This window comes from Symphalangus syndactylus, chromosome 10 (assembly GCF_028878055.3).
Source record: "Symphalangus syndactylus isolate Jambi chromosome 10, NHGRI_mSymSyn1-v2.1_pri, whole genome shotgun sequence".
Lineage (NCBI taxonomy): Eukaryota > Metazoa > Chordata > Mammalia > Primates > Hylobatidae > Symphalangus > Symphalangus syndactylus.
Window position 1 is genome coordinate 85,068,071 of NC_072432.2, and position 17,818 is coordinate 85,085,888.

Here is a 17,818-nt window from a genome sequence, read left to right on the forward strand (position 1 = left end):
TTTACTATATCAAACATGTTAATTTATGATGATGAGAAAGACACTTGATACTTCTTTATAATCATAACACATTTGAGTAACTCGTTTTGAGGTGAGGATACTAGTTTTGTATTTTCATCTTAGTAAGAGGGTTTATGTATATATTTTGGGGAGAGGGATGGATAGGAGATGTAAAGAATTTAGCGAAAAACATATCTACTACATTTATAACACAAACACTAAGCTTAAAACTGAGGTATTAATTTTTTCGTGCATTTCTAAATTTACTTTGGAAAGGAAAACATAAAAGTTATCCCAATGCTATGATTTCCAGATAGAACTATATGACTATAATTTATTCATAAAATAATTTAGTAACCTTCCAAAACATTCTGAACTATATGCTTTGTTTGTAAAATAAGTTTCCTTGAATTTTTAGATAATTAAGCACTTCTGCTAAAGCCATTATATTATTTTCACTCCATCATAGAAGATATCCAAAAGAGTAGTAAAGATAAAATAAATATTTCAATTGCTAGGAAAAAGCTGGGTGTAGTGGGCATGCCAGTAGTCTAGCTGGGGAGGCTGAGGTAGCAGGATCACTTGCGTCCAGGAGTACAAAGACAGTCTGGGTAACACAGCAATACCAGCCTCTCTTAAAAAAAAAAAAAAAAAAAAATGCTGGGGAGAAAAAATGTGTTTTGCTAGATTTTCTTAGAGTATATATATATATATTTGTGATAGTTGAAAGTGAGAATAATGCAGCTTAAAAAATACATAAAAATGAATTTTAAAAGTTAAACTAGCAAATAAAATTCATTTTATCTAATGAATTTAGGCCTTTTTAACCATGTGTCCCTCTTTTCCTCAACTTTTCTTTAACTTATAGAAATTTAATTTTGTTAAAAGAAAATAATTATCCTTGATTATAATTTGAACATTGGAGATACTAAAATATATATATATATATATATACCACCCTGGTGCTAACTTTTCTTTGTTCAGATATGGTAGAGATGGATGATTTAGAATAAATGAGACAAGTGGCCAGTCTCTATGTGTGGCTTCTGAAGGAAAAATTTGTAGAATATATTATTTAAAAACTAATAGTTCAAATGTAGGCAAAGATAGCCTTTATTTTATGTTATGTATCAATAGTATATATTGTAAAGTGTGGGGATGCCCACACCTGGGGACTAAAATTATAAAGACTGATTGAGGACATACTTGAAATACAAAATAATTTATTTAATGTTGACTCCTAATTAGTTTAAACGTTTAATTGTCAAATTTTAAAGCTGCAAAGAATCTCGTTATCTAGTTCGATGCCTTTATTTTATAGATAAGAAACCTGAGAAACAGGAAAATCTAGCTCAAATGAAGCTAGTTGGGAGAAAGTATTTTAAAAGGGAGCTAGTGAATATTTTGTAGGCAAATCACAGGTCAGGAGAGTGGCAAATGTGACAGCTAAGGCTTAGTGCAGGATACCTAGAGTAGGACAGGAATATTTCTGAGCCAGGTATAGAAGTGTATCACCTTTATTGAGGCAGATCAAAAGCCAGGAGAACTGAAGAGTGAAAATAAAGATTCCTGGCCCAGACAGCTAATTTGTAGAAGTATTGAAATCTGGAGGTCATATCAAGCAAGACACAGTTTCTGAAAAAGAATGATGAGTTCACCAGACTTAGAAACTTTTAAAATCAAATAATTTTTAAGTCACCATCTATTTAATACAAATTAGGAGCAAAAGAAAGAGTTGATTGTAATTTAAAATTCAAATTTGGAAAAATTAGCTCTGGTCACTTTATGTAATTCTGTGTTACCATATTTTGTTTTTGTTGGTTTTCCTTTAGTTTCCTGTTAAAAGGCCTTTTGGAACAAATTTTAGCCTTTAATTTTGCTAACCTAAGAAGAAATGGACTTTTTAAAAAATTGAGAGATAAAGGACCTTTTATCTAAAGATTACATATTCTGGTAGAGTAAAATGAGAGCAATCTAGAACTTAGAGAAGACTCATGTAATTGGGTTGATTAAAAAGGAGAAAGTCTGAAGAAAAATGTTGGGTGAGCTGCAGTCACGTAGGGTGGTAGAAAGGGCAAGGCTTTGGAGTTAAGACAGTCTTTTATTCAAACAGTGACTCCACAATCAATTGTGATACAACTTCTCTGGATCATCAGTTTCCTCATCTGTGAAATAAGGATTATAATACTTGCCTCATAGAAAAGTTGTTGGGTTTAAAGAGACCCAATGTAGTATGGAACACCTGGTATATAGTTAGTTGTAAGTAAATACTAGCCCCTTTTCTCATGAGTGCAGGGGAGCGTGCATGTATGCATGTTTGCTCCTCCAGTGTATCAGGGGCACCATCTATATCACCCTTCTCAGACTTTGGTGATTTTACTTGTTTATTTGTCTTCCTTTTCATACAGCCAAGGTATTTCGTGTATTTGGTAAAGGTCCAGAAATAAAAAGAAAAATTATCAGTGATAGAACTCTGCATTATCAGATAAAGATCTGTTTGAGTAATGCAAAGTTGCAGTTTTAAAATGTGAATGGATTTTCAAAAAAATTGTGATAGCATATAATTGAAGTTTTAAGAAAAAATTTTGTTTAAATCTTTTAAAAACTTTTTCTTCTCCTTTTACAGGTCATCCTCATAGAATTTTTACCAAAGACACCGATTTTTCGACCAGATTAGCATTTACTTTATTTATAGAGACTTTCCAAGTATGTTGTCTTTCCAATGGTGCCTTGCTTGGTGCTCTCCTGGTGGTGACATAACATTGGTTCTACAGAATCGTGTGGTGTTTTTTTTGTTTGTTTGTTTGTTTTTTAAAATAACCGCATGTTCTAAGTGTGCATTTTTGTCAATCTTTGCAACAGTTATTTCATACAGATGTTTAATACTTAAGTTATTGTGCTCTTTTCTGTTATGTATTCTGATTTTCAAGAATTACTTTTTTGTATTATCAAAAAAATACATTTGAACTTAGCATAAAAAGTGGCCAGCCTTTTTTATTTTGTCACCAAGGTACACACAGTCCTTTATTTATAAATTCCTTCACAGAGAAAAACACCTTTGTAAGGCTCAACTTACCTATTCCAGCAAGCACACTTTTTCTATCATTTTTTCTTTCTTTTAAAATTTGATACTGTCATTATTTTAAAATAGTAAGTTTTCTTTAATAATCTTTTGGAACCTAACATACCCTTTCTCATACAATTCCTAATGCTCTGTTTATGGCAGATAATCTGTAACGTTATGAAGACCTATCAAAAAGTTTTAAAAGTATTTCTGTCTTCAAAGGTAGTAAGACAGGATTAAATTTTTATTAGAATAGACAAATCAGTGAATGGTATGCATGTATCTAGTGGTTACTAGAACTCAGGATCATAAAATATAGTAGCATCACGATCTGTGTATATTTTTGATCAAGATGATAATAATGGCCTTACTTGGGTTATTTTTATTGTTTATCAAATCTTACATACAAAAGAGTGGAAGTATTCCTTTACAAAATTTCTAAGGAAAATATTTCTTCCAATCTATCACAATTATAGAATGGATATATGTTTCTGAAAAGTTTTTGAAAGAAAGCAAAAGTTCTAGAACTAAAAGTAAGCTGATGTTTAATATCCCATTGATATTTAGAAAAGATTGTTAATAAGAAATGGAGGATGCATTTAGTACTATTTTTATCCACTAGTTCACTTTCAGTACAGTTATGTATACTTGTTTTGATTGAGAGTGTGACATACATGTTAAATCAGATGAGCTTGTTTCTTTTAAATATACATATACACAAATACATATAATTTTTTCTCCTTTTTGTTGTGCATATCTCTATGCATTTTTAAACTTTTAGATTTGTGAATGACCTATGTGTAAATTTTTTTTATAAACCAGAAATTATACAACTTTTAATGTGTGTCAAGAACTTGTTCCATACAACTGTGGTATCGAGCAATAATGTTAATAACTTTTGGAATTATATAAACTATGCTTAATAATTTGTATTGAGAATTGGTACCACTATACAATACTTTTTTCCTTGTATTAAATCTTTTAGATACCAGTTTCATTAATTTATATACCTGTATTTTTAAAAGTATTTCTTTGTACTTACCAAAGTACTGTAATCCTATATAAATTTGAATAGTCAAATGCCAGTATCTCATGTCCTATATCCTGTCTTGGATATTAGGAGCTATCTTAAAAACTAAGATTTAAAATTTTTGTTTGTTTGTTTGAGAATTATATGTTTTCCTTGCCCCCCAAGTAACAACTTGAATTTGTAGAACACTTTTCCTGTGAAGAGTTCAAAGTACAAATAATTCAAATACTTATTTTATTCAACTTGTATCTAGGGTGTGTCCTACCACCTTAAAGTAGTGCAATTAAAAATAATGCCATCTAGAAACTTCAATATTCCTCTGTGGTTTCAGTGTGAAAAATAATTGTATCTTCATACAATGCTAAATCTGCCTCAGGATTCAGAAAGATCAGAAAAATATAATGACTGTGTAAACTATGCAACACAGTGTTCCCTGTATAAAATTGTATAAATCCATAGAGCACCGTATTGATAAGCTTTATAAGAAGAACTTATCTATTTACATAATTTATTCTCCTATTGTTAGTCTACTGTGGATAATAATTTTAAAATTACTATATTCCCTTAGGTATATTTTAACTGTAAGATAATTTTCATAGTTGATGATATTAAGTATGGAATTTTTAAAAGCTTTTCTGATTTTTTTCAGCCACGTGCCATTTGCTTAAAGATTCCCTAGAAACATACACTTCCAATGTATATATAGAAAAGAACTGTGAATACTTAATATGTGGTATTATCATAAGCCAGTTATGCCTTGGGCATTTAGATTTTCATGCTTGGATTTTCATTAGTAGCCTGTAGTATAACTCTATCCTTTCTTGAACCATGAATTTAAGTGCCCACATTACTGGATAATAGAGATGCCCATATTAAGTAAACATCAGTCTAAGGAAATATTTAAAGTGATGATTTTTCTTCAGCTTCTGTTTTCTGACTTAAAGTTTCTGGGACATAAACCGTAGAGCTTTTTAAACTGGCCAAGAAAAAATATTATTGACAGAAAGTTTGGTATATGGATTCTACATAGGCTAAGGTAAATAACTTATGGTCTTTTTAAAAATACATTACTGGCATTTTACAATCAGTCACCATTTCTGTATAGAAACATTCTTTTTTTCAACAAATGTACGTTGACAATCCTGTTATATTTTAATATATAACTCTGGCTATCTGGGTCAAAATGATACTCCAAAGCCTAATGACTATAGTAAAACTGATGTGACACATTTAGCTTCTAAGGTAGATGTTGGCCCTCCCTTACATGGAGATCACCTTACCTGTCTAAAATGATCATCAGATGCTTTATTAAGACTCTTTAATGACTAGATTTCATTTATTTAAAATACAAACATGTAATTTTGCCCTAAAATCAACAAAATAAATTCAACAAAGCCTTGAATAATAGTAAACAATGATTTTCTTTTCTTATTAGAAAAACTAGTTTTGTAATTGAATAATTTTAAATCAGGAAGAATCCAGCTTTCCCCAAGGTTTTGTCTTTAGTGTTATTTTTTCAGTGTTAGAGAGCTTCTGGTTGTTTCTTTATATTAATAGACCCAGGCCAACCATAAAAATCTTTGACAATATTCTGTCTCTATCTTTGGATGTAAAAGGACATTAAATAGTAATACGTACAGTTGGACCCACAGTTTGCATGAGTTCAGACTACTAGTTTTGTATAACACTATGTACATAGTCAGACTGTTTCAACTTTTGTGGTATTTAGCTTCACAATTATATCCTTTAACTGCATGCCTGATGTTTTATTGTAAATATCTGCTTTGACTTGCTGTTGATGAGTAGTACTAAATGAAAACTACTGTGTGTTAAAGCTGCCTTGGACTGAACTCCAGCATCTAGTCCTGCATTCTCTTTCCTTTTATCCTTTTGGACACCACGGATTCTTTTGCCGTAAAGACTAGAGTCTTTACCTAGGCCTGAACATAGTTCAGAATTGCATTTTTATCTTTCTTCCTCAAAGCTCCCAGTAAGAACAGTAATTTTTTTTTTTTTGAGACAGTCTCACTCTGTTGTCCAGTCTTGAGTGCATTGGCACCATCTCGGCTCACTGCAACCTCCACCTCCTGGGTTCAAGCAATTCTCCTGCCTCAGCCTCCCGAGTAACTGGGATTACAGACGCCCGCCACCAGACCCAGCTATTTTTTTTGTATTTTAGTAGAGACGGGATTTCACCTTGTTGCCCAGGCTGGTCTCAAACTCCTGTGCTCAAGCAATCTGCCCGCCTTGGCCTCCCAAAATAAGAACAGTAATTCTTTTGCATTCTTAGGTAGGTGTTTAGAAGACCAATTAAAGCAAGTCGCATTAAGTGATGAATGGCTGACACCCTCAGTTCTGCTAAGGTGGTACTTGCATTTTAAAAATGCATTTTAAAAAGAGATTTCTTAATTGATGCAGTGGTGCAATTGATGTTTCCTTCTGAAAAGACCCTAATGGTCCACACTTTCGAGGGAGGGAACAATAGGATGGTTGGACATGGGGTTGCTTCTCAAACCTCTGTTTTTGAAAGAAGGTGATTAATAATTAGTTTTTGGGAGGAAAGAATAGGCTAATTTTAAACCAAACTATTAATTGTCCCATAGCCATTTATGTTTATTTAACCCTTTCTTAAATAAAGTAACTTAATTTTTCCTTGATATCATGGCCAACTTTATGTTGTTTTTAGGAATATATCTTAACTTGAGATTTGAAGAATGTCTTTAAATCTTGAGTTACCTTGTTCTGCACTTCTATGGAGATCTTTAGATACTAATTAAGAGAAGCCTCAATATTATTGGTATTAATCATAATTCTATCTGTTTCTGTAATATGGAGCATTATCTCCTCCACCCCAGTGGCATACTGAACTAACAGAGGTTGTTTGTAATCTTAATAGGTAGTACTGAAAACAGAAATTCAGGATGTTGATCCTGATTTGGAATTTATTTCTGATATTCTACAAGATCATCCAACTACTTGGCCTTTTTGCTTTCATTTTCATTTCCCAAGCAGGAAGATACTGTGACTACCTCATGGTGTTATCTTGTGAAGCAATATTTTTCAATAGTTTATTTTCCTGTTATTGGTCCTGTATAAAAGTAAGTAGTTAGATGTTTAATAATAACGATTGAATAGGTTTTTCAATTTATTTACGAAGTCAGCGCAAACTTGAATTATTGTCAGGTTTTGCATTTAAAATGGAAGAGATTGGGTATTCCCTGTATGTACTTATAATGCTTTGCATGTTTAAAAATCAGGGAAACATTAAATATAGTACTTTGAAGAAAGTTTCTAATAAGATTTTTAAAAATATAGTAATGTCTGAGATACTTAAACAAAATCATGCCTTTTTTTTATATCCGCTCTATTTCATAAACATGGTGCTCTGATATTGAGTTGATTACTTTTTTCTCTTTATGAAAACCAGTATATTGCTTTCCTAGCTCTTTATCTTAGAAAGTATTTTGATGAACTGACCATACCCGGCATTCTTAATTTTGGCAAATAAGCTGTATATTGCTTTGTTGTTTTTTATTTAAAGAAACATAGTGTTAAGCAGCCTTCAAGAGACATAAATGATGGGTCAGTGTTTTGTCTACTCTACTTTATTGAGACATAATGTACCCTCAGACTGCAGAGTTCTATCCTATTGTGTCTTCTCCTGGTTCTTAATTTAGTATAACTGGTTCCATTTCTTTTTCTTGGCATAAATTCTGTATAGATTTAAAATGTTCTAGAAGGAAAGAGTATTTCCTCAAGAAACCTTTTGCTCTAAATTAAAGAACTCTTCTTTTAGTAGCAGCTATTTAATTAGGTAATTACAACAGTCTCATTACGTGGCCACCAAGTCTTTATAAACAGGAGCTTGTTTAACTCAACTATCAAAGCACTTTTAAATTCTGTATTTCTTTTTATGTTTGTTGAGGTTATTAGCATTATGCCCTCTCAGAAGAGTTAAGTATTGTTAAACTTACCAGTTGCAGCAGTAGCAGCAAGGCAAACATGATTGGAAGGCAAGATGCTGAAATCTACTGGCTGAGAGAAATAACTGCATTATTATCCTACTCTTTGGTTTACAAGGGTGAACGTAACGCATTGGTCACGATTGCACACAGCTTTTTGCTTTCTTTATACATTCTTTATATATTACAATGGAAATTATTTTTAAAGAAAAAGAAAAAATATTATTCTAGATAGAATTTTCCTTTATCATCATGTCTTTTGAGAAGATAATGGGAGGCTACCTTGAAACAAATATACTTAGATTTATCTTTTATAATATAAATGTGACCATTAAAAAAACAGGGGGTTCCAGGAATTTGTTCCTAAATCTTTTTTTTTTTTTTTTTTTTTGCCACTAACGTCATTTATATCCTTAAATTAACATGGAATAGTTTTCATATAAGATAATCAGAAATTTCTGATGGTGAGCAGTTATGCAGAACTAAGAGCAGGGTCCCTAAAAATATGCTTTCAGATAATTATACAGCATTCAGGTAAGTCTAGTAACATTAGAAAATGAAGATAACTGGTAAAATATAAAGTCGAATGTCAAAGGTATGTATTATGTTTTTACTTTCATTATTAAGATATTAATCCCACTGCCAAATAAACATGGTTTTTTTTCTTTTTTTGAGACGGAGTCTCACTCTGTTGCCCAGGCTGGAGTGCAGTGGCACAATTTTGGCTCACTGCAGCCTCTGCCTCCCAGGTTCAAGCAATTCTCCTGCCTCAGCCTCCCAAGTGTCTGGGATTACAGGCATGAGCCACCAAGCCCAGCTAATTTTTGCATTTTTAGTAGAGAGTGTTTTCTCATGTTGGCCAGACTGGTCTCAAACTCCTGACCTCAGGTGATCCGCCCACCTCAGCCTCCCAAACTGCTGGGATTAAAGGTGTGAGCCACCACACCCTGCCTATTTTTCTTAAAATGAGATTGTTTTGTTAGATAAAAACTTGTTGGCCTTCATAATGATGAAGAAATACATAATGGGTTATATTTAAGGTGGCTTAGTTTTTGGTCCTGTGTTGGTTGTAGTATATTTAGTCTTGTAAAATTAAGTCTTCATTTATTGTATTGATTGTTCCTTTTTTAGTAAACAAATAGAGACTAATTTGAGCTAGGGATTTTTTTTTTTTTCCCCACTTTTGGCTTGCTTTGGCTAGTTGAGTTTTGTTGCTTTTAAGTGAGTCTACTACGGCATGTCATTTCAACACACAATTCCATATTCAAAACTAAAATATGGGCTAATTCACAGCATTTTGACTTTAAAGAATATAATATATTAAATAAGATCTTAAGCCAGTGTAGTTGGAACTGGAAAAGGGAATCTGGAACTTAGATGAAATCACTTTAAAGGAAATTGGCCAAACTAATAATGTCTGTTAAAATGACCATATGAATGAATGAATACACGCACAGACACTTGCTTCTGTAGATATGACCTGTACAATGTGTGGGGAAAAACTAATTAAATTGCCGTCATTATGAATATGAGTTTAGAAACTGTGTACAATGAATTTAAATAAAGTTTTATGTTGTGTGTTCATGAACTTACATCATAGTTGGAGAAAAGAATAGGGCAAAATGTAGCTTATATAATATTACCTTTTTTTCCCCACAATGGTGTTTTAGTTATCTCTTAAGTTTAAAATTAATGCAGCTTGTAAATAGGATTCTCAGTTATCCTGTTTCAGTTTTTAAGCTTTCAATAGGAGGCAGAAATAATTCCAGTTGCCACTTCTGTAAATAGATGTTTAGCACTATTTAAAATAGCTTTCTGTGGCGTTGTATCAAGTGACTATTTGTAATACAAATTTTTCATTTTTCAATTGACCCAGATTCCAGTATAAACCTTTACTGATATAGATCCATATATGGAAATACACATACACATACACCCACAAAATCAAAGATGAAGTAACTGTGACTCAGTACACTAAGACATCTCTTTGCAGTAGACAGTAAAGGTAACTCCATCACCTGGATTGTTTCAGTTAAAATACAAAATGGCAGTTGATTCTATGTGAAACATAGAAACTAAAGGGAAATTTTGTGAGTTATTTTTGTTTCCTTGAGTCATCATTCTGTAGTTTTTAAAGAATTGATAACTTTTCTGAATTTTTATTCTTTTATTCACGTTTTTCATCCTGACCAGAAAAACGTGAGCATTCTCAGAAGTGACTTCTTTTTTCACATATAGAGACCAATGCAAAAAATGCCATTACTGCTTGCACTAGTTACTATCTTAGAATCCATCACAGAAAGCCCAAAAGATAGCCCAACCTTTTGTACCTACAGTCTTAGATATTGTTAGATAGCCATTGAATTTTCTTTGCATTGTGTATGAGATGAATATTTCTTGAGACTTTTTTGTTTGCTCTACTAAAGAAATCAACCAAGGGAAAAAAAACCCAAAAAACAAAACAAACAAAAAACACCCTCTAACTCATGTGAAGCATGCAGGGTGTTGTAATTTCAGTTTGCAAAGCGGTGTGATACAATGTTGCTGAGCCAAAAGCACACGATAGATTTAATGTAGCCAATTGTGTACTTTTGAAAAAAAGAGTAACTGTTCCCTGTGAGTTAATTTTGGATTTTTTCAAAATCTCTCTTTTAGGCTTTGTGCTGGATTCTTCCAGACAAATGCGTATTCCATGTGGGCCACTGTTCTGCTAAATGCTCTCAGTTCTCCTTTTGCAATCAAGATTATGTTGCTAAGGAGATTTTGCTTTTATTGCTGCCATTGATTTGTGTTAATACGTTTTGAATACCTCTCGGTATTCTTTCGTAGACAAGGCCAAAAGAAAAACTTCCCCGAGTTTCCCAATTTACATTACAAATGGAGCGGTGGTGTAATGAAGCCGATATAAAGTGGGCAGTTGAAAGGAAACTAAAGAAGGGCACTCAAGTGAGAAATGAAGAAATGTGCCGAGTGCAGTCTGTGGGCTGCCCTTGGTCCAGCTGCAGGAACTGGCTCTGGCCAGAGGTAGAGTGAGTGAGCACCTCCCTCTGCAAAGACCACCCACTTTCGGAGCCTAGGCTGGCACACCAAAGATTACCTCATTGATTAATACAGGGCTTGACAATTTCTGAGGTGGCAAAATCACTTCTAAATCTCCTTTTTGAGTCCTTCCTAGAGCATGACTGAGGCCACACTTCCCATGCCTTATGACCTGAAGTTATCTTGTAAAGGATAACCTATGGATGGACCAGTTCTTTTGGTTCTGAGGACTAGTGTATTTCAAATGTTGGAATGTATTCCCAGGTGAGGAGGATATTAACTAGATTAAATTGGTTTTAGTTGTATGCTTCTTACTTTGTGTCATATTTTAGACTCCAAAAACTGTCTCCCTACCAAAAAAAACCAAGTATTCCGTCTGTGAGTGGAAAGAGACCAACTAGATGGTGTCTTTAACCAGTGAAGTGGTTTGCTCAGGTTGCAGTGCATGGAGGTGCTAAAGAATAGCATGGGCCGGGCGCAGTGGCTCACGCCTGTAATCCCTGCACTTTGGGAGGCCGAGGCGGGTGGATCACAAGGTCAGGAGATTGAGACCATCCTGGCTAACACCGTGAAACCCTGTCGCTACTAAAAACCAAAAAATTAGCCGGGCATGGTGGCGGGCGCCTGTAGTCCCAGCTACTTGGGAGGCTGAGGCAGGAGAATGGCGTGAACCTGGGAGGCAGAGCTTACAGTGAGCCGAGATCGCGCCACTGCACTCCACTCCAGCATGGGCAACAGAGCAAGACTCTGCATCAAAAAAAAAAAAAAATACCATGGTAGCACAGTCATACCCTTTAGTGGCTCACATTGTTCAAACAGCATGATATTAACATTTTTTTAATTCAAAGTACAAATGCTTCATGCATATAACTTAAAGAGTTTTAGATATTTTAAGTTAGAAATGCCAAAAATATGAAAACCGTGAAGAAAAATTTCTATAGAAGTTAGGAAATTAAAAATCAATCATAAGGGAAGCATCTCAAGTTTTTATTGCAGTATTTGGAGATGAAAAATGACTTTCTACTGACATGATTTGTTATTTCAGCAAAATAGAAGTCTGTCAGTCTAATGTTGGATGATCTGATAGTCTTTGCAAGAAATAATTGCAGAGACTTCCCGCAATCACTGGGAAATATGAAATCTACAAAAACATCTGAAAAAGGGCGAGACTAGGCCACTGCCTAGGGGGATAGCCCTGTTCTTTCTATGGAACAGGAAAAAAAAAAAAAAAAAACAACACTCTGAAAAGGAAATTCTGAATTCCTGTATTTACAGTGTCTTTTTCAGTAGATTTTTCCTGCAAAGGGTGCTTGTCAATTACTTTGCTTTAATGGATAAAATCTCAATTTCCAGGCCGAATGTAACTTTTTTTGGTCTTATATCTTGATTTACTTGTACTTATGAGATTTTCTCTCCCTGTAATATTTTTAAAGTTTTTAAAATTAACTTCAGCTTAAAGACAAAAGTTGGAAAATATAATTATGAATTTCTGTTTCCAGCCTTGTAGTTCTGACTGTATTTGTCAATGGTTTCTATATTAATGATACCATTGTTCCATTGTGTAATCCTAAAGTTAAAAATTCTAAGAATGAGAAAAACAGCTATGAATAAATTATAAGTGAAAGATAGAAAAAACACATATTTCTATACTAAATATTGAGAGCTTTGTATTTTTTCAAGTTGGAATGAATATATTGAGAACTGACTTTAAATTTTAAAACTCTTATGCCGAGAAAGCCTGACAGGTAGGTAAACCCGTTTGTCTACATAAGATGTTAGCAGTGTATTATTCTGCACATCAAGCATGTTACAAAAACTCTTAAGTTATTGTCTGAAGATACATAAATTTTACTAGAGATATTCTAGATTTATTAGTCCTGCAAAGCCAGCTTTTTATCGTCTTCTGTTTGTAACATATCTGCTGGATGGTAATTTCTGCCGTGATCATCTGACCAGTGTTGCTTCTATATGCATTTTAGAGCAAAGATGAACTAGGTCATCTATAAACAAATGCATTACATGTTTTAAATCTGTCTATCAAAACTGTCGACAGGTGTGTCAAGAAAGAGAGTGCTAAAGAAAGAGTGGGGGAGGAGGAGGGGAGAGGCATTTTTTGTTCGTTTGTTTCCCAAATTCTGTTAGCACTGGATCTTGCTTCTAAGCTAGGCCACATCCATTTAAAAGAAGGTGGAGTCTCAGAGCTGGAAGAAACCTTGGAGGTATCTAGTGGGGATGTGCATAAAATCAGCTGGGAAGTTTTTTTGTTCGTTTGTCTATTTATTTATTTATGAGAGTCTTGCTCTGTCGCCCAGGTTATAGTGCAGTGATGTGATCAAGACTCACTGCAGCCTCCGTATCCCAGTCTCAAGCAATTGTCCCACCACAGCCTCCCAAGTAGCTGGGACTACAGATGAGCACACCATGCCTGGCTAATTTTTAAAGATTTTTTTAAGAGAGTCTCACTATGTTGCCCAGGCTGGTCTTGAACTCCTGGGCTCAAGCAGTCCTCCTGCCTTGGCCTCTCAAAGTGTTTGGATTACCTGCATGAGTCCTTTGCTGGCCCTTTAAACAAGCTGTAACATACTATTCAAGTATCTAGGTTTTAACAGGGTCAGCTCCTTTGTTTTATCTTCCTCTTCAATTAAAACCATTCTCCAATTGATTTTGAATGATTTAATGAATGTCATTTTGATCTTGATACAAATGCATTCCAAAACTGTAATTTTGATGAGTAAATTAGAATTTTAATATAGGCTTAATTTTTTTTTTGAGACGGCATCTCACTTTGTCACCCAGGCTGGAGTGTAGTGGTGCGATCTTGGCTCACCACAACCGCTGCCTCCTGGGTTCAAGCAATTCTCCTGCCTCAGCCTCCCGAGTAACTGGGATTACAGGCGCCTGCCACCACACCTGGCTAATTTTTTTATTTTTAGTAGAGATGGGGTTTCACCATGTTGCCCAGGCTGGTCTCGAACTCCTAACCTCAGATGATCCACCCGCCTCAGCTTCCCAAAGTGCTGGGATCACAGGCGTGAGCCACTGTGCCCAGCCCAGTAGTTTGGTTTTAAAAATACACTTGGCTCTACCCTCCACATTAGAATTGGGAGGAAGGAAAGAAGACCATGTATATTTTCAATATTTTTATCAATTACAAGACATCTTCCAGCTGGATGTGGTGGCTCACACCTGTAATCCTAGCACTTTGGGAAGCCGAGGTGGGAGGATTACTTGAGCCCAGGAGTTCAAGACCAGCCTGGGCAACATAGCAAGAACCTGTCTCTATTCTTATTTTAAAAATTTTAAAAAAAGATATCTTCCCTTCCCTCTCTAACCTAATTTTATAATGACAATAAGGCTTAGGAAGTTTATCACTTATCTTCCATTGCAGGTTATTAGTGATTTTTTAAAATCCTAAAAGTGATCATTTAGAATCCTTGTAAGAAAGCATGACCACAACTGGTTCACTGTAACTGAAAGAGCATCGCCTATGCCTGGGGCACTGAAAGGTAAATTGTTAGATTCCAGCCACTCAAAAATTGTTTATCTGTCTCTGTAAGTGGTTAAGTTTTAGTTCTATCTACTGCCCAATGTAAGAACTGTGACTTAGACATTTAATTATTTATTGCTTGTCCGTGTGAAAACATTTAGAATGGCTGGCAGCCTACCAGACCCGGAGTTAAACATTCTACAGCCTGACTAGACTGTCGGGTAGCCAACTTCACATCAGATTAAACACATTCTCTTCATGATGAATAGCTTGGAACCTAAAAACTTAATTTCGTTACAAAATGTGCAAGGGGTGTGTTGTTTTCTAAATTAAAATTATTTTATGTTTTACTGCCACCGTTCCAATTGTGGTTGTCAAATGTATTTTCTTTGGTGCTGGTAGGATGGAAGAGAAAGGGACAATGAGGTACTTTTGGGACTAATAAAATTTAAAAAAGAACTCCTACAAGGTTGGACACAATGCAGCCTAGGGATGAACATTCATGAATTTTGTACTGAAAAAATTTACATTTCATTAACATTTTAAATTACAAAGGCAGGTCTACAAATACCGATTTGTGTGTTTGTGTGTGTGTGCTCATTGCATTTTCCACGCAAACAAGTGAATAATGTGCTAACTATATCCTTTGTTGTTTTTTATTTTTGATTTCTTTTTATTTTAAAATGTAAGCTGTGGTGTGTAGTGACATTAATTTTAGTAAAACCTCCTTTACGTTCTCTATAGATATATGCACATAAAGTCTACATAATGTTTTCTTATGTAATAAATGCTTTGGGATAATGAAGGGTACTCGAGCATCATTCCTCAGCTGTGTAGTAAACCAGCTCTATAGAGACTTGCCTTTCTAATTCTGCAGCTACATGGGTAGAAATTAATCTGCTTGAAAATGAATTGGCATTATAAAAATGTAATATTTTACGATTAATATTAACTAGAAATTAAGAGTGAATTATTCAACTTCAGATTGCCATTCTTTGAAGCAAGTTATATTTTGGGAAGTTCTGTGAAGTTAGAAAAAGTTTGAAAGTGTGGTGCGGGAAATAGTGGCTGACTAGTGTAATGAATTGAAACGTTGGAATCAAGAACTCTATGCCCAAGGGACCTGGCTGTCCAGCAGGCTGTCATTTGAGGGTAAATGACAAGCAGGTGCCTGAGAAATGACAGGAAAGGCCCTACTTTTGGTCTTTGGCATCAGTAATAATAACCTTATGGCTTTAGACCACGATTGAGGAATATATTTTCTGCGAGCGCAATTGTATATCATATAAATTTCAACTGTTAACTAGTAGCAGAAAACTACAGTATCTAAAATTGCTTTTGCTGACCGAATGCCTTTTGACCAGAATCCCTCATTTAAGAGTTTGTTATTGTGCAGTTTGAAAATTTAGCTACTTAAAAAAAAAACTTTGGATATATTTTTGATAAAACTATAAAATACACTTGAAAAATCACAAAGTTTTAAACACTTTTATAAGTGTACTTTTTGCTTTATTGAATGCCTGGAGCAGTTTCAGAAACTTACATAGTTTGGGAGTTCTCAAAGAAACAGCCATCAATGACGAATATAGCCTTTTGATGTTCCAGAGTACTGCACTCTTTGACAGTTGTCTTTCTTACATTGTCTTCTTCCACCACTATGGTGTCCCTGTAATTATGCTTCAAATGTGCTGTCATTTTTGAATGCTACATTTTCACACATGAGTGGATAGACATGAACAGTGTTTTGGTTCTTTCCTTTGTTTCCCCTATTGAACTACTTTTTTAGTAAGTCCATGTTTAAATTCTAATGTTCTCATCAAAATTGCATTTTTGGAATAAATTTGTATCAGGATCAAAATGACATTAAATCATTCAAAAACAATTAGAGAATGGTTTTAATTAATTGAACAGGAAGATGAAGTAAAGGAGCTGACATTGTTAAAACTTGTTTACTGATAATTTAATAGTATGTTAAAATTTGTTTAAAGAGCTGGGTGCAGTGATTCATGCCTATAATCTCTGCCCTTTGAGAGGCTGAGACAGAAGGATCGCTTGAGCCCACCAGACCAGCCTGGGCAACACAGTGAGACCCCATCTCTAAAAAAACTTTTGAAAATTAGCCAGGCATGGTGGTATGCACCTGTAGTCCCAGCTACTTGGGAGGCTAAGGTGGGAGGATTCCTTGAGCCCAGGAGTTTGAGAGCAGTCTGGGCAACATAGGGAGACCCCATTTCTACGAATAAAAATAACATGTAAAAAAGCTGGGAATGATGGTGCATACCTGTGGTCCCAGCTGCCAGGGAGGTTGAGGCTGCATTGAGCCGTGGTCATGCCACGGTACTCCAGCCTGGGTGACAATGAGACCCAGTCCCCCCACCAAAAAAAAAAAAATTATGTGGAGTATTTTGGGGTGATATATAAAATCGTAACAGCTTAAAACGGAGGGAATACAACAAAAACAATTTTTATTTTTAAATAGTTAAAAGTGTTGGTGAGATAGAGGAGTCAATCATAGTCTTGTCTTGGAATAACATTTAGATTTCAGAATTTGAGTTTTTATGTTTTGACAAAATGGTTCTTTTGCTTTCTTCAACAAGAGGTTTAAGGCTTTGAACTTTTTGAAACTTTGATATAATTGTTAAAGTTTTTTGAACAAATCCTATAGAAGTAAGAGACTGCTAATATGAACAAGATAGAACATACTATTACAGCAAATTTATTTACTCACAAAAATTGCCTTTCCAAGGTAATCTCTTTCAAAAACTTACTGACATTTTAATGCCAAGTGTGTTTTCTTTGTCCCTAGTTTTAACAGTTTTAAAATATATGATTAACCCTTTTTCCTGAAACTAAAAGGAATCTGGACCAATTTTTTAAATCTATGCTTAAAAGCCACTCTTTTGATATGTTTTTCTTCATAGGACAGCCCATTATATTTAAATAGATAAATTGTCTCAGTTATTTCACACTAGCTATATGACTTTATTTCTGTTATCCCCAGCAACTACATTTTTAGCTTTAAAGAATATTTTTATTGCTTTTGCATCAATTTCAAGTTTCAATATAAAAAAGAGAGTAGTAGCTAGTTTCTATTCTCTTCAGTCTGCTTCCCCAAGTAATCATTCTACCGTGAGGTGTTTTGTTTTTGGTATTGGCATTTTGGTATTAGGATTCATTATTACTAGTTATCAAGGAGACTCATTATTAGACGTGTGTCCCCTAATCATGTACAACCA

At 34.4% G+C, this 17,818-nt stretch overlaps 1 protein-coding gene across 2 annotated transcripts in view; it reads left to right on the forward strand.

Annotated features, from left to right (window-relative positions):
• Positions 1–12,332, forward strand: part of CHIC2 (cysteine rich hydrophobic domain 2) — a 68,536-nt gene extending 56,204 nt beyond the window's left edge. The window contains exon 6 of one of the 2 annotated variants that reach the window (XM_055294734.2): positions 2,627–4,406. In XM_055294734.2, the coding sequence (XP_055150709.1) occupies positions 2,627–2,677 (51 nt within the window). In that variant the 3' untranslated portion in view covers positions 2,678–4,406. Of the gene's footprint in view, positions 1–2,626 lie in introns of both variants that reach the window. The other variant, XM_055294735.2, reaches the window with a different exon arrangement.
• The last annotated feature ends 5,486 nt before the right edge of the window (positions 12,333–17,818 follow it).